The 25052-nt window shown below is 36.8% G+C and overlaps 1 protein-coding gene across 1 annotated transcript in view; it reads left to right on the forward strand.

Annotated features, from left to right (window-relative positions):
* FBXW11 (F-box and WD repeat domain containing 11) overlaps positions 1-25052 on the forward strand; it is a 99067-nt gene that overhangs the window by 26850 nt on the left and 47165 nt on the right. The window contains exon 2 of the mRNA XM_006864813.1: positions 22748-22810. Within this exon, the coding sequence (XP_006864875.1) occupies positions 22748-22810 (63 nt within the window). The remainder of the gene's footprint in view (positions 1-22747; positions 22811-25052) is intronic.

The raw sequence follows: 25052 nt of genomic DNA on the forward strand, positions 1-25052 counted from the left end.
TGTGAGCCTTCCAACCTTCTAAGTATTCCTTTATATGTGGTTCAGAGTTCTGGGACCATCCCCTGAGCCTGCTTGGTTGGGTATTCTGTGTTGTTGTTGGCGGAGCTCTCTGCTGTATGTCCACCCGATCTGCCATCTTGTTTGTTCTCCCCCGAATATCTTTCATTATTATTTTTTAATGTTTTATTTTGAATTATGTGATAGTTTACATACGAGAACATTAGCTTTACATTCACCCTATCATTACATTGCCTTGTTTATAATCCCCTCCATGTATCATCAACCAACCAAATGGTATACCCAGCAAGCCTGTCCCACTGGTTGTCAGCACACAGCCCCTCTCTCTCCCTCTCTGGGTCTAGAATTCCCAGCTGCTCTGTGTCTCCAAGTCATCATCTCTGCCTCCATCTCTGACATCACTGTTTCTCTAAGTAGGGTCTGGCACTCTGGCCCTGGGCTCCTGGCCTGCAAAGTCAACCACTCCCCTCCTTTTGCTACAAAACGTCTATCTTTACATTTTCAACCCTCACAGTCAGCCAGGATATCTTTTGAAATGGACTTTGAGTCAGCTTCCCCTATTACCTCCAAGACCCTGTGATATAAGGTTCAGATTTGCATTTGTTTCTGGAAAGCTTCCTTAGGTTATAGTTTAAAATAAAACAACTGCTTTATTGAGATGTAACTTATAGCCTGTGCAGTTGTGCATTTATAGTGTACAACAGCGATTTCTAGTATATTTACAGACTTTGTGTAATCATCAGCACAGTAAATTTAGAACATTTTCATCATCCAAAACCTCCAACCCCTTTAGGTTTTATTCTTGGTATGGCACTGTGGGTTAATGTGTCAGACTGCAAAGTAGTTTGAACTGCAAGATTGGTGGTTCAACCTCACTAGCTGATCCTTGGAAACCCTATACAGGGTCGCTATGGGTTGGAATCGACTGGACCGCACTTAACAACTCAGTACTAGGAAACCATTTGAATTATAATTTTCAGTATTATGTGTGTTCCATTATTATTATTATTATTTCTTTACAAACTACAGTTTTGTGTGGCTTGGATCTTTGTCTTCCATTTCAACTACTTTTTCTTCTGTTTTGTTTTGCTACTTTCTTTTAGCACTTTTTTATTCTCTTGGGTTACTCTCTTGTTTTTCTTTAATATCTTTTATTTTAATTGAAATTCCATTCTTTTTGACCATTGTAATTTGCTTTTGATTTTGATTTTTAGTCTTTTTCCTTCATTTGTTTTCTGAGTTCATTTATCTCTCATATGTTTCTGATTTTCGTGCATTTTTGGCCTTAAGTTTTGAATATCTGACTTTTTAAAAAAATTATTTTTATCTTTTAATTTTGTCAATTATTTATCTTTTTAAACTTATTTTTTAAAATATCATATGCTTGTTTGAGATTCTTTCAGTTCTTTAGAGCCTTCCCCCTAATGCCTTCATTGTATGCATAATTAACAACTAGAATGTTGCTATCTGTTTAGGCATGGCACTTAACAACAACAATGTACTTGTTTTGGAGAAAATTTTGAAACAGAATGTTTACTCAGATACTTTTTGTTAGAGCTTAATTATCCTCAGAACCCCACCTGAGAAATGTTGGTTGAGGTATTTTTTTAAATTTACTTTTCTGTGCCCTTCCCCCTTTTCGTGTTTTGTTTTGTTTTCTTCCATCTCTTCCGTTTGTAAAGATTTCATTAGCTAAATTTTCACCTTTCTGTTTTCTTTTTTTTAATAGATGTTGTATTACCTGTATTGCTACACTTCCCAGGGCAGGGCAGGTGGTTTAAAATTAAGTTGGTAAGATTCTTAGTCCTGTGTCAGTGTGGCAAAATATGCTTTGCTAGATGGATTTACTTTGGGTAAGAGGGGAGGAAGCAGGAGAAAGGCTTTGTGTCCTTTGAATTAAAAAAAAAAAAAGATGCCTGGAAAATCTTAAAATGCCTCCCCTACTATTTTTTCCCTTAATTATATGGTTTCCAAAGTATGCCCTTCCTTTCTTTTTATCTTCTTTCCTCCTAGAATGGCCTTTCAAAGACTGCCTTTTGAGCCCTGCATCCTCTTTTTAGTGTTTTACCTGTAATCCATTTCCATCTCTCAGGAGTATTTTTACACTTAGTGTGCGATTTTTAGTAAGTATTAAATTAGTTTTGCTGCTGGTTTTCCTCTCTTTTTCTTCTGTGCAGCTTGTCCTGGACTGCCTTTGTTCTTGTGAATTCTTATAGCAGAAGAATGAAGGCATGGCATGATTTAAAATGGATGTTTTGTGCTTTTCAGTTAGGCTGAGAGGTTGAATTTTGTGTAGTTTCATTTATTCTTTGTAGCCTATATGACTTTGTTAAATTAACATTTGGCATTGTAGGATAAGTGCAGGGGCTCCAAGGTCGGTTTGAACCACAAATTCGGCAGCTCAAATTCACCAGTTGCACCTTGGTAATCTTTTACAGGGTGGCTATGAGTCCTAACTGACACCAACAGCAACAGACTGGTATTGTACATGTATTCAGATCATCTTGGCTGGCAGTGATGCTGTTTGGATCCTTTCTGATGTTTTCATGCTTTAATTTCTTTTTCTTGTTTTAGTACGTTGACTATGATTAGTGAATTTTGTAATCGAGTATTTTGGACCATTAAGTATGAAGTTAGCTGTAAATTTTTTATACATGCCCTTAGTCAAATTAAGGAAGTTGAAATCATGAATATGTACTGAATTTTATCAGATGCTTTAAATGCATCTATTGAAATCCTCATAATGACTTACTTCTTCATTCTGCTACTCTATGATGCAAATGTGCTGAGCCAATGTTTTTGGGAAAAATTGCCATTGGTAATATATCATCCTTTTGTGTATTTCTGGATTTGATTTGTTAATGTTTTCTTGAATTATTTTGTCTATGCACATAAAGGCAGTTATGTAATTTTTTCCCCTGATAACATTTTTTTTCTCTGGGTTAGTCATTGGGGTTTTGCTGACTTTATAAAATGAATGATCGTTTATTCTTTTTTGAAAGAGTTTAGGTAAAATTGGTGGTATTTTCTTTCAGAAATGTTTGACTACTAAAACCATTTGAGCCTTGAGTTTGCTTTTTGGGACAGATTTTATTTTTGTGTAACAGCTTAATTTAAACAACAACAACAACAACAACAGAACAACCAATAAATTTTGTTGAAGTATATATATGTACAATAAAGGTCACCAATTGTAAGTTTATAATTTACTGAGTTTGACAAATGACACAACTTTTTCCTTATAATGCCTTTGATGAGTTTTATTATCAAGATAATGTGATACTTAAAAAGTATGAGTTGATCATGTTCCTTTTATTTTCTGTAAGAGTTTATAAAGAATTGGTATTACTTGTTCCATAAATACTGAATAAAATTCACCAGTTAAGCCAATTTCTTGAACAGATACAGGGCTGTTGAGGTTATCTATTTTTTCAGTACGAGCTCTAGAGTCCTTACATATTTTGAATAACTTGTGCCTTTCATTAGAATTGTGGAATTATCAATGTAATGTTTGTAATATTCATTTGTTTTCCTTTAATATCATTGTTGCTGTTGTTAACTGCCATCAAGTCTGTTTGGACTCATAGCGACCAGTACAGTTTGAACTGAGGAGTGAGTTTGAACTGCTAACCTCGTGGTTCAAACCGACCTTTATGTCCAGTGCTTATCCTACAGTGCCATGCCAGGACTAATTTAATGTCAGTAGGAATTATATTGGTGCTCACTCTTTTATTCCTGATATTGGTAATTTGTGTCTTTTCAGTCTGGGTAGAGATTTAACAAATTTATTGATTATTTCAAATAAGAACTTATGGTTTCATTGATTTTGTTTCTTCTTTATTGCTTTTCTTCTTTCTGTTAGATTTGGCTTTCTTTATTATTTCTGCTCTGCTAATCTAAGGTTCAAGGAGCTCTGGTAGCATAGTGGTTACGAATCGGTCTGTGACCTCAAGGTCAGCAGTTCGAAACTACCTGCTGTTCTGTGGGAGAAGGTTGACGTTTTCTGCTCCTGTAAAGATTTCCAGCCTCGGAAACCCTGTACAGGGTCGCTAGGAGTTGGAACTGACTCCACTGCACATAACAACAACAATAATCTGAGGTTCATTGTATTGATCTTTTAGTAATTTAAATTGAAATATTAGATTGTTGATTTGAAGACTACCCTTTTCCATTATATTCCATTAGTTTTATCCCACAACACTTGATATTTGTATTTTCATTCAGTTCAAAAGATTTATTTATTTTTCTAGATATTTCTTTTTTTGACTCATGTGTTACTTAGTAAGCAATGTTTGGTTTTTAAACATTTGGGAATTTTCAGATGTTTTTCTATTACTAACTTCCAGTTAGTATGATTTCAGTCCTTTCAAATGTAGTGGAATTTATTATTTGATCCAGAATAACACTTATCTCAGTGACTGGATTGTACTTGAAAAGAATGTGTATTCTTCTGCTATTGGATGGTGGTCTGTATATGTCAGTTAGGCCAAGCTGGTTGATAGTGTTGTTCCAGTCCTCCATATCCTTAACCTCTTCTGACTACTAGTTGTATCCATAACTAAGAGAAGAATGTTGTTGAAGTGTCTAGTTCTAAATTTGAATTTGTCTGTTTTTCTTTTAAGTTCTGTCATTTCCCCCTCATATATTTGAAAGCTCTATTCGTTTGGAGGGTGGTTTAGTAAGGCTTATTATGTCTTTTTGATTACTTGATTTCCTTATTAGAAACCATCACTCATCTGACAGTTTGTCGTACTGTGGTGGCCTGCATGGTGCTGTGATGCTGGAATCTGTGCCTCCAGTATTTTAAATACCAGCAGGGTCACCCATGGTGGACAACTTTCAGCTGAGCTCCTATTGTTAGCACCAGATTATTGTTAGATACAGTGCTGGAAAATGAGCCCCTCAGGTTGGAAGATATTCAAAATAAAACTGGTAAAGAGCTGCTTCTTCAAAGTACAATTGACCATGATGACATGAATAAAGTTTTTGAGGTCTTCATTTGCTGATGCTTTGCAACTCAAAATGAAGAGAAACAGCTGCAAATATCCATTAATAATTGGAACATGGAATGTACAAAGTATGACTCTAGGAAAATTGGTAGTTACCAAAAGTGAAATGGAATGTATAAAAATTGATATCTTAGGCCATAGTAGCTGACATGGACTGGTATTGGCCATTTTGAATCTGGCAATCACATGGTTTACTATGCCAGGAATAACTAATTGAAGTGAAATCACGCTACATTCATCATAAAAGAGAAAACCTATTTTGAAAGTACAATGCTGCCTGTGATAGGATAATAATATATCCATATACCTTTAAGGAAGACCAGTGAATAACACAGTTATTCAAATGTATGAACGACCCACTAAAGTCAATGGTGGTGAAATTGAATTCTACCAACTTCTTCATTTTGAAATCCATCAGACACGCATTCAAGCTGTATTGATAATAACAGGTGATTGGAATGCAAAGGTTGGAAACAGAGGAGGAAGCTATCAGTAGTTGGGGCATAGGGCCTTAATGTTATTAATGCTGGACATTGCATGATAGAATTTTGTAAGACTAATGACTTATTCATTACAAATACCTTTTTTAAACAGCATAAAAGACAACTATACACATGGACCTCACCAGATGGAATACACACATATCACATCTGAGGAAAGAGACAGTAGAAAAACTCCATGTCATCAGCCAGAGCAAAGCCAGGGGCAGATTTTGGAACACACCATGCAAGTTCAGACTGAAGATGAAGAAAATGAAAACAAGTCCAGGGGAGCCAAAATTTGAGCTTGAACATATCCCACCTGTCTCAAGAACAGATTTGATGCATTAGACAACTAATGACCAAAGACCCCAGAGAGTTGTGGATGACATCAAGAACATCATACAAGAAGAAAGCAGAAGGTTCGTAAGAAGACAAGGAAGACCAAAATGAATGCCAGAAGAGACTTTGAAACTTACTCTCTAGTATAGATATTCTAAAGCATATATAAGAAATGAGGTTAGAAGAGCTGAACAGAAAATTTCAAAAGGCAGCGTTATAAGATAGTATAAAGTATTATAATGAAACGTGCAAAGACCTGGAGTTAGAAAATCAAAAGGGAAGAACACAATCAGCTGAAAGAACTGACGGAAAAAAAAATTAAAACCACAGCTTGCAGTGTTAAAAGATTGTATGGGCAAAATATTGAATAATGCCAAAAGCATCAAAAGAAGTTGGAAAGAATACACATAGTCACTGTGTATCAAAAAGAAATGATTGATTTTCATCCATTTCAAGAGATAGCATATGATCAAAAGCCACTGTTATTGAAGGTAGGAGTCCAAGGTGTATTGAAAGCACTGGCAAAGAACAAGGCTCTGGGAATTGCTGGAATACAAATAGAAATCTTTCAACAAACTGATATGCAGCACTGGAGGTGTACTCATTCATGTATGCCAAGAAATTTGGATGGCATCTTCTTGCCCAGTTGATTGGAAGAGATCCATATTTGTGCCCATTCCAAAGAGAGGTGACTCAGTGGAATGCAGAAATCATCAGACAATATCATTAACAGTGACATTGCATGCAAGTAAAATTGTGCTAAAGATAATTAAACACTGGAAGCAACCGTGCACGACGCAGAACTTCCAGAGGTTCAAGCTGGATTCAGAAGAGGCTGTGGAACAAGGGATATCATTGCTGATGTCAGATGGATCTTGGCTGAAAGCAGAGAATACCAGAAAGATGTTTTGTTGACTATGCAAAGACTTTGGACTGTGGATCATGACAAGCTATGGACAACATTGTGGAGAATGAGCATTCCATAACACTTGTGCTTTTGAGGAACCTGTACATAGACCAAGAGGCAGTTGTTCAAACAAAACAAGGGAACACTGAATTGTCTCATGGGAAAGATGTGATCCATGGTTGTGTTTTGTGACCATACTTGACTCATTTTGTACATTGAGCAAGTAATCTGAGAAACTAGATTATATGAAGACGAACATGGCATTAGGATTGAAGGAAGAATTATTAACAACCTGTGATATACAGATAATACAGCCTTGCTTGCTGAAAGTGAAGAGGACTTAAAATATACATACTGATGAAAATTAAAGACCATAGCCTTCAGTATGGGTTGTACTTCAGTGTAAAGAAAACTAAATTCGTCACTACTGGATCAATCAACATGATTAAGTCTTCAGAACTTAATCATGCTGATCATTATGTGAAAATTATGCCAAAATAGAGGATGACCACATCAGATCAAAAATGGAAGGTGACTACATCATTACCTAACTGCCAAACTACATTGTTATATAGCAGCCAAACCACTGAGAATCATGTCCCAGCCACCTTAACCATCACAGCCATCCTTATTTTGTCCTTGTACCTTGGTGTTCGTTACTGCTAGACACACGTCAGTAGTCAGGTAGTATATAGTTTTACTGTTGTTATGAATGTGAGAAGTTGGATAATGAGATAGTTAATAGCAGGTTACTAACTTTGTCTCCTTTTGGGATTTTTCTTGCTTTAAAAAAAAAAAAATTGTGATGTGCTTTAATGTACGTGTTTTGTTTTGATTTGCATCTATCCTATTTGGGGGGAATGTGGTGGTTCTGTATGATAAGCACTGGAATATGAACTACTGGACTGCCCACCACCTGCTTCACAGGAGAGAGATGAAGCTTTCTGCTCCTTCAAAAAATGTACAGCGTTGGAAACCCTATATAAGTTGAATCTGACTCAGCACTTAACAGCAACATCCTATTTGGGCTCTATTGAGCCTGGACTCTATGAGTTTGTTTTTTTAAAACGAAATTTTGGAAATACTTAGTTACTATTTAAATATTTTTTTTCCTCCTCATCTCTTTTTTTCCCTAAACTCCAATTATACATGTTAGATCACTTAATTGTTGTCCACAGGCCACTGAAACTGTTTATTTTTCACACTTTTTCCTCTTTGTTTCCTTTTGGATAATTTCTGGTGCTATATTTTATAGTTTACTAATTTTTTATTTTACGCTATGCAGTTTGTTGGAGTCCTAGTGTAGTGCTATTGGTTAATGTGCCAGACTGCAAAGCCATTTGAACTGCAGGGTTGGCGGTTCAAGCTCACCAGCTGCTCATTGGAGGGTCGCTATGGGTCAGAACTGACTCGATGGCACATAACAACAATATGGTTTGTTGGTGCTAAAATTATGTAGGATTTTTTTTCATCTTAGACATTTTACTTAGGTTTTTTTTTTGTGTGTGTGTGTTGTTTATTCTTTTCTCAGTACTTTATGTTTGTTTTCCTTCAAGTTCTTGACCTGTAGAGCCTGTTTATAATCATTGTTTTTTAAGATTCTTGACACTTAATTCATTATCTCTGTCATGTTTTCTGACTTCTTCACATGTCGAGTAAATTTTAGTAAAGCACGTTGTGAATATTATACTATTGAATGCTGACTTTTATTGCCTGTTTTTTAAAGGGTGTTGAACATTATTGTGGCAGACAGCTATGTTACTTGAGGACCAACTTGATCCTTTCCAGACTTGTTTTTGTCTTTTGTTAGGACATCCGTATCATATTATTTAAAATAATACTATTTATCTGTGTTACTAATGCATGGATCTCTTAGGGTTTCTGTTGAATGCCCCACATGTTCAATAAGGGCTCTGAATTCTGTATGGAATTCAGATATTATCCAGCTGTTTGTACTATCTGGGGATTCTTCAGGTTACAGAGCTCCCTGGTGGTTCTTTGGCCTGTGGGACAGCACACTACGTATTGCTCAGTTTGGTGTTCAGTACTAGACTCAATGCATTCGTAAAGATTTCTGGAACTGTCTTTCTGCAAAACTTTAATTTCTCCAGCTCTCTGTCCCACACATTTTAGCTTCCTAGCTTTTCTGATTTCGGATCCCCTGTCTCCTGAATTGAGATTTTTCTTCCCAAATCACAATATAGGTAATTCCTCTGGGCTAACCTTATTTCCCTACTCTTGGGCCTTTTGCTCCTGCTTTTCCATTATCTTTTAATTCAATTTTCCATGAACTGTTAAAACTTCTTGATATGTGTGTGTTCTTTTCATTGTGTACCATAATGCTATTAAGTGGTTCTTTTTGAGTGGAGGTATTTTGATGATTTTTCTTCGTTCATCTTCATTTGGATATTTTCTTTACGTGCCTGTGAAAATATTTTGCCCGTTTTCAGTTGGGTTTATATATGAGTGTGTTGTTCCCTTATTAATTTGAAATAGATTTTTTTTTCCCTTTTCAAAATTCTGGATGTATTGCAGTCTTCTTTCAATCTATAGGTTGACGTTAATGATTTTTTTTTAAATTGAGGTATATTTTGCACATCATAAAATTCACTTGTTTCAAGTGTGCAGTTCAGTGATGAACTTTTGCTATAAATTAGTTTTAGAACATTTGCTTCCCCCAAATAATGTGAGTTTCCATTTTAGTGTCTTAATAAAGAAGTTCTTATATTTTAATATAGTGTGATTTGTCAAATTTGTCTTTATGCTTAGCATTTGTTGTGCTCTGGTTAAGAAAGTTTTGTTTATTCGAGAGTCATCAAGATATTCTATTTTCTTCTAAAAACTTTACTGTTTTACATTTGACATTTAGGTCTGCAGTCAAGTAGATTTGTGTGTGTGTGTGTGTGTGTGTGTGTGTGTGTGTGTGTGTGTGTGTGTGTATCTGGGTAGCACTCAAAGTCAACACATTTTTCACTAAAAGAATAGTCCTAGTTGATATGGCCTTAGTTACTATAGCTGTATTAGTAGATAATTGATACTTTATAATGTAAATCTTATAATTTTGTTCTTCCGGATTGACTCTAGGTTCTTCTTGACCCTTTGTGGTGGTGGTGGTTGTTATGTGCCATGGAGTTGGTACCGACTCATAGTGAACACCTTGCATAGGATTTCTGAGGCTGTAAATCTTTACGGGAGCAGAACGCCTCATATTTCTCCCATGGAACAGCTGGTAGTTTTGAACTGCTGACCTTGAGATTAGCATCCCAATTAATAACCACTACGCTACCAGAGCTCCTTTGACCCTTTATATTTCCATGTATATTTTAAAGCCATGTTCTTAATTGAGGGGGAAAGACTGCTGGAATTTTGGCTGGGATGTTGTTGAATTCACTGACTCATTTTAGTAAGTTTTCCTGGGTTTAGTTTTACTTTCCCAGTTTCATTAAATGGCATAATCACTAACAGATGTTCAATAAATGGTAGCTTCTATTACTATTAATATAATCCATTGTTTTATAATATCTTGCCTAGGTTCTCTATATTAATCGTAGATAAGTTTTCCACATTTTGTTTGAACACAGTAACACAAGAAATGATTGTAATATGGCATGGTATTTCTCTTAACTTGGGCAAGCATCTTTGATATAGATGTTTTATGTTTCTTTTGAAACAATGTACAGTCGAAGCATATCAATAGAAATGTTTTTCCATTGAATACTTTTCCCTCCCTGAGCAGTGTTATGCTTTGGGTGCTTTGCATATATTGTTTTTATTCCTACAATGTAGGCAGTACTGTATCTCTTCTGTAAAGGAAAAAAGCCAGAATCTGAGAGAATGGTCCAGTGGCTTCCCTGAAGTCACAGTTCCTTGGTAATCTGGAGAGCCTAGGACTTGGCACAGGACAGTGCTGGGCTCTAAGGACCTATTCTTTATGCGTCACCGAACTTTTTCTTTGGTGCCATTCTTCATGACTCCACATTCTTAGATCATTTCTCTATATTGCCACTTCTTTGACCATTTCGCTATACTGCCACTTCTTTTTTGTCTTCCTTTAGTGTCTGTAGAAGTCTTACCAAGTTTTACTTCTAAAACTGTCTTTGAAGTTTGAAGCATTAGGAAACATGTACATTCTGCCACTCCTTGTCTGCTCTCTCAGGGAGACTCTAGCACACTTGGTATATACTCTTCTTTTGGAACCATTTAAACGTTCAAATAATTCATGAGTTGTGTTCTTTTATCTAGGTAAGTGAATACTTTGTGGATGATAAGGATGACTACCTTCCTGAAAAAAAGACTTTATTTCTTATCACTTTTTGTGTGCACCAGAAATATTGTTGCTTGGGTTTTTTCCTTTCACGTTTTAGATTTTTGCTTATTGTAGACAATTTAGAAAATATGGGAAAGGAGTAAGCCAAACATAATTTCCATTTTTGTCATTGCAATTAAGTAGGAAGATTAAAATAACTATAGCTAACATTCATTATTATCATATATTTATTATACTTCTATGATTTATCAAGAGTTGTTCTAAATGGTAAGGATACAGAATGAACTAAACAGCCAGACATCTCTGCCCTGTGGAAGTTAAATGTCAACCTTGTTGACGTGTGAGGATATTTAAATTTAATTTTATCCCTCACCATGTAAAGGAAGATCTGTTTTCATTTCATTTTATAGATGAAGAAAAATTAATACAGTGAAACCTGTGATGGCTGGAACCTGGAAAGTTTTCAGAAGGAGAACTTAAGTATTTTTCACTTAGAATAATAGAAAATAGTAAGGCTACACCCCATCAAAGGTGAAAAACTTGCAAGACTCAGAAAAACAAAGCAGTCCCACTAGGTTCCAGCTCTCACAGGATTCACTGTGTATGTAAACAAAAAGAAAATAGTAGAAATCAGAGAATTTTGGCTAGTATTTTAACATGCTTTTTCTAAATAAATAGATAGCATTTCTTTATAAAGATGGATCATATAGCTGCTTTTTCCCTCACTTGAAATGTAATTGGAGTCCCTTTCCATGTCATTATTATTCTGAAACAATATTTCCCTAGTGTTAGATAGTTGAGTACAACCATCACAGCCTTTAACATAGGTACTACATATATATACCATCTAAAAATCTACTTCATATACTGGAGGGCTGCAAAAAGTTCATGGAAAACAGAAATGAAAAGACAGTGGAGTTTTTCCATGAACTTTTTGAAGCCCCATTGTGTTTTAAAATCTGCTTTCTTAAATCAGAAAAGTGGACTATATTTTTCTGTGTAGTTGGAAAGTCAGTGGTACTTGCAGAGTATGTTACTCTGAAAATAAATACTATAAAAGCAAAACACATGACATTCTAGCCTAGATACTGTTCTGTTTTCACAGAAGACCGAACAAGAGGTAAGCTCTTTTTTGTTAAAAACAGGTAACTGTAAGTAATAAAGATGTGAAACTAATCTTTTGTTATAATTAGAAAAATTGAAGAAAATGGACAAGATAGTAACTTTTTCATGATTGGATTTATTCAGTGTACTCTTAAACCGTAACCAGAGGCTTTCAAAAGTCTCTCTAATTATTTTCAGAAAGATGTATATTTTACATGTAGACCTAGTACACACAAGAATATGTGTGATTTATATCTGTCTACAAATCCTGGTGTGGCGCTGTGGGTTAATGCGCCAGACTGCAAAGCCATTTGAACTCAAGATCGGTGGTTCAAGCTTACCAGTCACTCCTTGGAAACCCTATACAGGGTTGCTATGGGTTGGAACTGACTTGATGGCACTTAACAACAACAACAACACGTACCTATCATAGTGTAGTGGTTAGAATCAGGCTGTGAACCTTAAAGTCAGCAGTTCTAAACTGCCAGCAGTTCTGTGGGAGAAAGATGAGGCTTTTTGCTCCTGTAAAGATTTACAGCCTTGGAAACCCTGTGCAGGATCACTATGAGTTGAAACCAACTCCATGGCACATCACCACCACCACCACCACCACCACCTATCTATCAGGAGTCCTGGTATGGAGCTGTGGGTTAATGTGCTGGACTGCAAAATGTTGTTAAGTGCCGTCAAGTTGGTTATGACCCATAGCGACCCTGTCTGTATAGAGTTTCCAAGGTCCTTGGTTCAAAAGAGTTTTCATTCCAGAGCATTAACCCACAGTGCCACACCAGGCCTCCTCCATAAATATAGTTATGTATTTATGTATATGTGCAATTTTAATTTATACATGTGTAATTGTGTGTACATATGTATGTATCATATTCCTAAATTTCCCCACACTCCTCTCCCCCAATTACTGTATTTCATTATTGACTGTAAGATGGCATTGATTAAAAATATATTATTACTTGACGTAGTTGTTAATTGCTGTCGAGTCAGTTCTGACTCATACCAACCCTGTATAGAGTTTTCAAGGAGCCACTGGTGAGCTTGAATGGTCTACCTTGCTGTCCAAGCCAACTTTGCAGTCCAGCTCATTAACCCACAGCTCTGCACCAAGATTACTTTATGTAGCAGTCAGAAAAAGATGCTGCCAATTTTAATTGTAGAGTGAAGCATCCCCAGTTCAGAAATGTTAAAATTGTGGGAAAAATTCCCTCCAACAAAACATGCATCTTAGAATTGATGAAATAGGGGTATGCTGTGCGTTTTTTCCTATTTTAATCTTTTTTAAACTCTCGATCTAAGTTGATACTATAACCATAGTGGATTGGGACCTGCCATTTGAAAAACATAGGCTGCAAACTGAAAAACAACAAATAAGAATCTTGCTCCTACCATAAATATCAGTGTAGATAGGTTTTAGAAGTACTGTGAAAGGTAAAATAGAACTTCTAGGATATTACATGGAAGAATGACTTTGTGAGTTTAATAAAAAGACACAAGAAAGAAAACAATTGCTAAATTAGACTTCATTAGAACTAATTACTTCTGTTCATCAAAAGACACTTCATCAAAAGACACTACTGCGTTAAACCACAGATTGAGTGAAGACGTTTGCAAAAAATATGCTTGACAAATGATCCCAGATTATATAGAGAATTTCTACAAATCAGTAAGAAAAAATTCAGTTAGAAAATGGTCAAAGTTTTGAGTCATTTTCTCTAAAAGAGGGTATCCAAATGGCGTATAAATTTCTGAAAAGGTATCCAACATCTTTAGTCATCAGGAAAAGGCAGATTTAAGCCACAGAAAGCTACCACTATGTATCCAGCAGAATGGGAATATTAAGAAGAAAACCCACAGCTGGTGAGCATTTGATATGATAGAGTTACTTTGTACAAGTGGTCGCCTATATTCATTGGCCTAGTAATTTCACTCCTAGATACAGACCCAAGAGAAATATATTACCCGAAGACATGGTAGAATTATTTTTAATTGTCAAAAGCTGAAGTGATCGTGTTCATCAACAGTTGAATAACTAATTTTTGGAATTGTATACAGCAGTGAAAGAGAATGAACCACCTATATGTCCTTAAAGGAAGTCCTATGAAGGTATTAAATTTTGTTTTGTAACTAGTTTACAAGAGATCTTTATAATGGTAAGTTATCATATAAGAGGGCTTCAAAAAGTTCCTGGAAAAAGTCCATTAATTTTTTTTTAAAAGTTTTTATTGTGGATTGAGTGAAAGTTTACAGGGCACATCATCAGTTTCACATTCAACCATTCATATGACTTGTTTCATGACATTGATTATAATCCCCTCCATACATCATCAGTTAACAGTGTTTCTCTCTATCCTCTTTAGCTTTTTTTGGGGGTGGGGGTGGGGAAAACTTTACCTTTTTGTAATTTACAGTCTCGGCTTTTAGGGGAGGTTTTTACATTTATCTGTGGATATCCAGGGCTCCATTAATTTTTAATTCAGTTATCTTCCAATTTTATTTTTCCTTACTTTTTGAAGGCTCTTCTTGTTGTTAGGTGCCATCGAGTCAGTACTGACTTATAGTGACCCTATGCACAACAGAATGAAACACTGCCTGGTCCTGGGGCAACGTCACAATTGTTGTCACACTTGAGCCCATCGATGCTGCCACTTTGCCATTCCATCTCATTGGGGGGGGGGGGTCTTCCTCTTTTTCTCTAACCCTCCACCTTACCAAACTTCTCCAGAGACTGGTCCCTTCTGACAATATGTCTGAAGCATGAGAGACCAAGTTTGGCCACTCTAGCCTCCAAGGAGCACTCTGCTGCACTTCTTCTAACACAGATCTGTTGGTTCTTTCGGCAACCCATGGCACTTTCAATACTCTCCTCCAACACCACAACTCAAAAGCATCAATTCTTCTACAGTCTGCCTTATTCACTATTCAGCTTTCGCATGCATGTGAGGTTATTGAAAATACCATGGCTTGGGTCTGGCTTACCTTAGTCCTCAAGCTGACATCTTTGCTCTTCAACACTTTAAAAAGGTCTTGTGCAGCAGATTTGCCTAATGCAAAACATCATTTTCTTGACTGCCGCTTCCATGAGTGTTGATGGTGGATCCAAGAAGAATGAAGTCCTTGACAACTTCAATCTTTTCTCCATTGATAAGAATGTGGCTTATTGGTTCATTGCTGAGGATTTTTGTTTTCTTTACATGGAGATGCAATCCATACCTAATGGATTTAAATATTTAAAGTCCTCTTCCCTTTCAGCAAGCAAGGTTATATCATCTGCCTATCGCAGGTTGTTTATGAGTCTTCCTCCAGTATTTCCCCCAATGTATTTGCTTTTAATTTTCTGCTGTTTTTTTAAAAAAATATGTAGGCTAAATATTGGATTGAGAACCACAAAGCAGCCGCTCGTGGGAAAAAGATGAGGTTTTGTGCTCCTGCAAAGATTTCCAGTTTTGGAAACCCCTATACAGGGTCACTATGAGTGGGAACCGACTAGACGGCACTTAACAACAGTGATTGGCAGAGTGGATTTAGACTTTTTGTTTGTTTGGCCTGATGTTAACATATAGCGAGAATCTCTTACTAATATCTCACCATATTTGAAATTTATTTTGTGGCCTAAGATGCTAAATCAGGTGTTTGTTTTTTTTTTTTAAAGCATTCTATAGAAACTTTGTAAATAATGCATAATCTTCTTTTATAGGGCAGAATGTTTGAAATTTATTTAGTAATTCAAGTTGATGTATATAGTGGATTTCTCAAAGATGGAAAGCTGTTAAAATTACAAATATTTTAAAAACTTTTTCTTGATATACCATATAGAATTTAATTTAGTACATAAAAGTACATATCCTCTTTATAAATTTTGCTTTCTAGAAAATTAATAAACCCCTTGTCATTCATATTTTACTTGAATATTAACCTTTTTGCAATAACTCTTGTTTTAGATTGAATCGAGTGAAGGTTTATAGAGTAGATCATCAATTTTATACTCAACATATAGACTTCATTTCATCTCAATGGTTGCAATCCCTCATGCAGTCTGTGTGTTGTTGTTGTTAGTCGTGTGTGTGTGTGTATGAGTATGAGAGATGTATTGTACCTGCCTCTACAGGCAGAGAAATGCCCAGATTCAGTTTTATTTAAAAATGCGGGTTGCAATCCAACCCATTAAATTGATTTCATGGGCTACAAACAGCATTTGGAAAATACCTGATAGATTTTTCTGTATGGAAAATATGTTGACTTTTGAGTAGAACAACCTAGATTCTAGTCCTGAATTTTTCTTTTCTTAGCTGTTTGACATTTAGCCAGTTACTTAAGTTCTATGATTCTATTATTTTCTATAAAATTGGAATATCTACTTAATATTTTTTTCCTGTTGAATGAAGGACAATGTATGAAATGTAATCTTTTAATGTCTTAAGTCCTAAAATCTTAAAAGTAGGCAAAATGGCAGAATGTCATGTTTTCCAGATTTTTTGTAGGCTCTTTTTGCCTCCTTTAAGGAATAAAGGTGCTTTTTAAAATTAAAGTCTTGTATTGTTTAAGGTATTTTCATCATAAAACGTAAAAAAATGTATACTTTGCAGCATTTTGAAAGTAGGGAATTGGTTCCTCTTATATAACTCTCAAAGGTAGGGAATTTTCCAAATGAAATGTATTCTGTGTTAGATAGTGGCACCTACTGGCAAATATGTATCACTGCTACGAAGTTGGTGTGCCTATACATACACTAAAAGAAATGGGGTAGTTCTTTGGAAACAAACCTACCCCTTCCTTTGATTGGCATAGAAGGTGGAATGTTGAAAAAGATATACTAGAAGTGGCACTGTAAGATAAGCACCGAACTATGAACAAGATCAGGGGTTCAAACTCACCAGCTGCTTCTTGGAAGCCCTGTACGGGGTCACTATGACTGGAATACACAGCTGATTAAAATATTAGCGTGCTCTTCTCTAATAAGTTTTCAACTTATTATGAGTTTTCAACCTTTGAATGATTGTTCAGTAGAATATACTTTCAAAATTTTATTGTAAGAAGTGTTATGTTATATCTGGGATACCTAGGATGCATTTGTTTATTAAGGTCAAGAATTTTTGCCATTGCCAAGCCTGGGTAGCAGTGTTATTTAAAATGCATAGATAAAAAGGAAAGTTATTTTTCTTAGCTGTTTACTCAAAAACAGATATTTTCAGTTACTGTTTTAAACAACATTGTTGAATATGATTATTTTCCCTGGTCTTCTTTCATTAGACACATTTGTGATTCAGTGGTGTGACATTTCTAACTCTTGACTTTGAGGCTAATGGAACTCAGAATGCTGTTTATGAAGACAGCAATTTGCCTGTGTCTTGTTTTCTTTTGTGGTGGTTGAAAATGTCTTTAAAAAAAACAAGATTGCGATTTACGTTAGATGCAGGTAGCTGTGCACACATTATGTAACATTATGAGGAGACAATGCAGGTAGAAAGAGTCTAGCCTGGAAACCTGGCATTTATTTGCTGCATAACCACAGGCAGATTGCAAAATAATTTTAAATGATGGTTTATCATCTGTAAAATGGGGACAATGCGCATCATTTTGCAGTGCTCTTGTAAAGACTTAAAATAATTTTATGTAGTTTCTAACAATGCTTGGCATATCTGTGCAATCATTAAATGCCGTCTTGATTCCTCTATCAAATTATTAGGTATAATGTACGGTTGATAGATTTTCTTATATAATTAACTGGTTTCATAAGTAAGACTTGAAGAAGATACCCGGTATAGAGATTAGATTCTGTAGTGGTATTTGTTGTAAAATATTGCCTGTTGGGATGGAGTCTGTCATGATGGTTATTAGTGTAGTGCTTTGCTTAGGCTGGACCTACACTCCATCGAACATGTAATTTCTCCATACCAGTGGGGTTTTTTTTTTTTTTTCATAGAAGAGGCAAACTTTAAAAAACAAATGAAAACATATATGTCCAGGGCTCTTTCCATTCTATGCCCAGATAATTTGGTCAAAGACATGCTTTGCTATTTTATTATATTTGTGATACCTTTGAGAATATAAAGAACTCTGGTAGCGTCGTGGTAATGAGTTGGGCTGCTAACCTCTCAAGGTCAGCAGTTAGAAACTACCAGCTGTTCCATGGGAGAAAGACTAGGCTTTCTGCTCTGGTAAAGATGTACCACCTCAGAAACTCTGTACAGGGTATTTGAGAATAGGAGGCCTGGTGGCACTTTAGATTAAGCGTTTGGTTCTTAATTGCAAGATCTGCAGATCAAACCCACCAATCACTCCGTGAAAGAAAGATGAGACTTCTGTGCCTGTAAAGATTTACAGTCTCAGAAATCCTGTACAGAGTTACTATGAGTCAGAATCAACTTGACAGTGGTTTCTTTGAGAATTTAATGAAAGCTGTGGATCAACGTCTTCTTGGAGAATTGTGTGTACACTAACTTTTATTATATAGAGTTTCATGATATTTATAGCCTTCATCTTTATTACAAGTCCATGGACCTATAGTAAATAACCCTCTGTAGTGAAGTTCCCCAAATATGAATTTAACGGCATGCCAGGATTTTCCTTAGAATTTAGATATGTTGGGCATCTTCCATGAATTAGTTGGCCATGGTATTTGAAGAAGATCACAATGCTATCACAGTTATCAAGGAAAGACGCCCAAGGAAAAAGAAGACCAAGCTTGTGATGGCTATGACTTAGTTTATCTTCTGGAAGAGTCCAGTTGAAGGCGCATCCCCCTAGAATAGTGGTTCTCAAGGGGAGCGGGCAGTGTTATTACCCTTCCCATCCAGGACATCTGTCTTGCTAATATTTCATCCTAATCTATTGTAGCTTTCAGACTAAAACAGATCAGGAAGAAAGGCCTGGTGATCTCTTCTTAAAATTAACCATTGAGAACTCAATGGAACACAATAGAATGTTTCCTGAAATAGTGCTGGAAGATGAGCCCCATAGGTAGGAAAGACAAATTACACAATGCTCACAGAGGACTCAAGTTTACCAATGATTGTGAAAATAACTCAGGACCATGTTGTACTTGTGGTCACCATGAGTTGGGATTTAGCATTCTGTCTGAACAGCAAAATACAGCAACGGCATGAGTCAATTAGTTTTATTATAAAGGACAGGGGACAGGGACAGTGCCTAACAAACTTGACAAAGTGCAATGAAACTAAACTAGTTTGGAATTATTATTTTTAAAAAAAAAATCACAGTGCATTACAGAACCTTCTGTATCTTTATACAGTGTATTGTAGCCTCTGAGTGAGTGAGTGAGAGAAAGAGTGATGCTTACATTACCAAACTTAAACCTTTGGGGTTAATATCACTTGTAGTATAATTAGGAGATGATCGTATCAATATAGCTGAATAGCAGAATTTTCCCTTTGGTATGTTTGGAAAGCTTTATAAAAGAAGTTGAAAAAATATGTGTTGGGGAGAGCTATTCCAGTCCTCACAAGATTTCATTAAATTCAGTTTTATTAAAATTTATCTCTTTATCCACTCTTAACTAATTCTTAGGAGGATAATAGCTGTTTTTATCATAGAGCTTATGCATTTCCTTCTTAGCCATATAAATAAGCACCATTTCTCCCTTTTGGAATGAATGAAAGGAAGAATGAATGTTGTCACTGTAAAGACAGTTGCTTCTTGTACTGTCTACAGGGACTTCTGACTTTTTGGCTTCTCTCCTGAGTAAAGAAAATATTAAGAATAGCTTTGGAAGAGTCAGTCTCCTACTTTTCAAAAGTTTCAGTTCAAAACACATTTATATACTTACATATTTCCTGGGATACCTGGATACTGTTTTGTCACCTTTCATCCTCTTAACTTCCCATTTCTTTATATATCTACCTTTCATGTTGTCAGTTATTCTTTCTCTCCTCTTAGAACCCAAGACACTGGGACAGTAGGATGAGCACTAGACCTCAATGTCAGTTTGAACTGCAAGGTTGGTGGTTCATACTCACTAGCCGCTCCTTGAAACCCTATACAGGGTCTCTATGAATTGGAAACGACTCGATGGCACACAACACCACCAAAGTCACACCAGGAGACGGTGTCCTGAGTCACTGTTCCCATGTCGTTCATTCCCCTAAGAAACTCTATCAGTTTTACCAATCCCTAGGTCTCTCAAGTTAGAAGTAAAATGACATGTTTTGCTGTGTCTTGCCCCCTTCTTCCCATTCAGGGTTATTTACTGCTGCCACTACTCTAGCCTGCTTTACAGTTTTACTGAGGAATCCACTTGGTTTTTCCCATAGAAAGACAACTGTTAGAAAAGTCAGAGAGGAGAATACGGGGGGGGGAGGGGGGTGGGGGGAGGTGGAGTAGCCTCTGGATAGAGTAAGTGAATATTTTTTGGGCACTATAATTATCCACAGCAGTTGCCCTTATCCCCTGGGTAAAATGCCTTACTCAAGATCTCAAGATCACATACACACTTTTGAGTAAGTGACTATATCAAGACTCATGACCCTCTTTTTGGTTTTAAAGCCTTTAACTTTCCTACTACATTCATGTCATGCTGGGTAAGGTGGAGGGTCAGAGAAAAAGAGGAAGACCCCCTTTTTCAACCAGGTGACATCATAGATGGTGTCAAGTGTGGCAGCAGTAGTGAGGTTGGCCCAGGATCGGACATTGTTTCGTTCTGCTGTGTATGGGGTCGCTATGAGTCGGTTCCGACTCGATGGCACCTGACAACAACAACAACAACAACAACAACTACATTGTAGTACCTCCCTGATCAGAAAACTGTATGACCTGTAGAGTTGCCAGTATTCATTGATGAGCTTCCTGCCATTACATACATTGGGTATTTTCAGATGGGTTGTTTGGAAATACTGAATGGGTCCCAACATTTTAGGACTTGAAGAACATAAAGGGGGAGGGGGGGGGAAGGAACATTTTGAAAGACGGGCTTATCCCCTAAAGACAATACACAGGATTTTATAAACAATGATAATTTAAACAGATCTACACGCTCCTTTTGAATAATTCTACGGGACAAATAGTATAGTTCAAATTTTGTACTCCAGAAGTGCTGATGTGGCACTGTAGGATAAGCACTGGACTACTAACTACATGGTCTGTAGTTCAAACCCACCAGCCACTCCTTGGAAACCCTGTGAAGGGTCGCTATGAGTTGGAACCAACCCAACAACACTAACAACAAGAACAACAGTCTTAGAATTAGACTGGAATGGATCTTGGAGCACAACTCTCCCAGTTTCCCTTCTCATTGTCAATTTAGATATTAGTTAGGAGCCCTATTGACTCAGTGATTCAAGTTCTCAAGGCCACCAGCCACCCCATAGGAGAAAGATGTGACAGTCAGCTTCCATTACAAGCCCATGATAGTGAAGTTCCCTAACGAGGAATTCAATGCCAATATTTCCCCTAGAATTTAGATATTTTGGGCATCCTCCATGGCTATGATGAGATCAGACTATATTTAAAGAAAATCACAATATTGTCACAGGCACCAAGGAGAGACGCCCAAATTCCATCAAATTTACAGTTTTGGAAACTCTATGGGGGTATTTTTATTCTGTCCTATAAAGCAGTATAAGGAGCTCTGGTAGCGTCGTGGTTACGAATCGGGCTGCGAGCCTCAGGGTCAGCAGTTCAAAACTGCCAGCTGTTCTGCGGGAGAAAGATGAAGCTTTCTGCTCCCATAAAGATTTACAGCCTTGGAAACCCTGTACAGGGTCGCTATGAGTCGGAACCGACTCCATGGCACATAACAACAACATAGAGTAGTATGGACTCCGCATGTGGCGTTGTAGGATCAATGCTGCGAACCACAAGGTTGGCAATTCAAACCCAATGGCTGCTTCTCAGAAACCGTATCCAGGGCCTCTATGAGTTGGAACTGACTTGACACCACTTAAATAGAGTACTATGAGTCAGAATCAACTTGGTAGGACCCGTAAAAGGGAAAATCCAATCATGTATAATTTCCAGTTAATGGGCATCTATTGAGCAACTAGGTCACCAGAAAGAATAGTTACACAGTGCTTCTTTGTGCAGTAAACACAAAAATCAAAAGCTAATGCATTCTCAAGGCATGCCAGATTGTTACTGGCCAAGTGCATCCTCCTTTTCAGTGAAAAGGTTGGGGCACCCACCATGCTTGCTTGAGGAGATTGCAAAGCCATTCCATAAAAACCAGGCTATTGAGGGAGGATAGAGGAAGAAGGCAGGGGGGCTTTGTCAGTTTTAGTTGCTGATGGTTGGGGTGGATTACTGAATAGCAGACACATTTTGTGCAATCATCAGGAACTTAAGAGGGTCTCTGGAACTTCTTGCCAGAGTTAAAGAATAACCGTGATGAGTGACATGGATCTTCAGCCCCACTCTCACGATGTAGCCTGTTTCCCAACATTTATACCTAAGTTTCATAAATACGGACTTTATGCTTACTTTCTTCCCAGCTACTAACTGATTTATGAGAAATGAACACCACGGCTCCCTTGACCCGAAGCCAAATACCTTTTGGGTTCGTGTTGGTAGACTCTAGTTTGAGTTCTCAAAATTGTATCTTGTAGTTATTTAGGATTTCAAAACTTGGCATAATTCAAATAATCTGTTTTTCCCCCCTTAGAACACTTCAGTTATGGAGGATCAAAATGAAGATGAGTCCCCAAAGAAAAATACTCTTTGGCAGGTAGGAATGACTGCACAAGATAAGCTAGCAATTGAGTTAATGTAGATTAATAAAAGGATCCCTCAGCTGTTGTTCTCAAGGAAAACAAGAGCTAAGCAGTTTTGTTTTCCTTTGTGTAGTTTTGCAATCCACCTTAATTTATCTTCCTTTCCTTAGGTAAGTGTTAATATAAATAGTAAAGAATAAAGCATTTTGGAGTTTTCACATCAATTCTAAAGTGTCTATGCCCTAAACTGTTTGTGTCTATGGTCTAAGCAAGAGGTGGTGAATGATGGCATCTGTTGTCAATGGAATGGTACATGCTACATACCAGTATATACATCAACCATTTTTTCTTCTCCTTGCCACCCCTTCCCACCTTCACCCTTCTTTTCCATTAAAAAGTACTGGTTTTCTTTTCTGTCTTGGCTTTTGTTTTTAATTTTTAGTTTGGCAGTCTTTTTTTTTTTTTTTTTTTGCAGTTGGGCATGTTAAATTGTCACAGTTTGGAGTCTTCATTAACCATTACGGTATACAATCTTTCCCTATATGAAGGCATGATTAAAGGCAAAGCAATCTAAATCTGAAGAGAAAAATGTTAAAACAAACCTAGGTTCATTTGATTTGAAACTAAGAGGCAGGTTAATTAGCCTAGAATAAACTGCTCCCATCAAATTTAAGATGAAATTAAACAAAGCAAAACAATGCCAAGAAGTTGTTTCTGGTTGAGGTGTAGGGGTTAGAAATAGAAATTTGAAAATGTGCTATAGAATAGTGCACATGCCACCTGTGTTTTTTCCCCCAAAACATTTTGTTGATATTTAGTTTGTTGCTTCACTTGCCTTTTTTCTTTTTGTAATAGGATTCTGTTCATTTATTATTTTTTATTTCTGCCCTCTCCCCAGCTCACAGTGGTTTTTAACACAATTGTTTTCTTTGTCTCCCATTCAACTTGTTTACAAATGCTCTTGGGAGACTTGATGGCTAGGAACCCTTCTGTAAATGAAATATTACTGTCACATGAGATAATGGGTGTGACAGTACTTTGTAAATGTTAAAAGTACACAGATGCAAATGGTTACATCTGGTAAATTTTTAGTGGCTTCCTTTTTAGAGTATTTTGAGCCTGTTAATGAAAGGAATTATTTTTGGCATTATTGTTGTGGAAAATACAGAAAGAAAGGAGAAAAGAATGCTATATATATATATATATGTTGTTGTTATTAAGAGCCGTCGAGTCGGTTCCGACCCATAGTGACCCTGTACAGGGTTTCCGAGGGTGTAAATATATATATATAGCATTCTTCTTCAAGATTGTCGTTAAATGCTGTCAAGTCCATTCTGTAGCGACCCTGTGGAGGGTTTTCTGAAGAATGGCTGGTGGGTTTGAACCGAGGACCTTATGGCTGTCAGTCCAGTGCTTATCCTACCTCATTATACCAGGACTGCTTTTGAAGATTGTTGTACGTGCTGTCGAGTTGGTTCTGATGACTCATAGCAACCCTGTATAGGGTTTCCAAGGAGCAGCTAGTGGGTTTGAACTGCTGGTTCATGGTCCAGTGCTCATCCTACAGCACCATACTAGGAGTCCGTTTTAAAGATTGTTATTGTCGTTAAGTGCCATTGAGTTGGTTCCAGAGCTGACTCTGTAGGGTTTCTGAGGAGCGGCTGGTGAGCTTTAACTGCTGACCTTGAGCTTCAAATCGACTTTTCAGTCAAGAGCTAACATCCGCAGTGCCAATCCCAGGACTCCCTGATTGGGCACTTGACATTTTTTGATGTACATTTTTGACTCTATATTGATATGCTCCCCTTTCACATAAATTGTTGTGATTACAATGCGTTATGAAATTCTGGATCTTGCTTTTTGTTCCTTAATGTGAATTTGTTAGCATGTACTGTTATATCCTTATTTTATAAATCTAATTTTAATGGCTCTTATTAGAACATACCTCAGAGATGTGGGTTCAGTTCCAAACTCCCTCAACAAAGTGGATATTACATTAAAGCGAGTCACAGCAGTTATTTTGTTTCCCGGTACATATAAAGTTATGTGAAAGTATAGTGTAGTCCAGTCCCTTAAGTGTACCATCGCATTATGAAAAAGTTTGAAATGCGATGCAGAGCTACAGAGTGAGCACATGCTGTTGGAAAAGTGGCGCCAGTAGACTTGATTGACTCAGGGTTGCCATATACTTTCAACGTGTAAACAATGCAGTATCTTTAAAGTGCAGTGCAATAAAATAAGGGATACCTGTGATTG

Source organism: Chrysochloris asiatica, unplaced genomic scaffold (genome assembly GCF_000296735.1).
Source record: "Chrysochloris asiatica unplaced genomic scaffold, ChrAsi1.0 scaffold00071, whole genome shotgun sequence".
Classification (NCBI taxonomy): Eukaryota; Metazoa; Chordata; class Mammalia; order Afrosoricida; family Chrysochloridae; genus Chrysochloris; species Chrysochloris asiatica.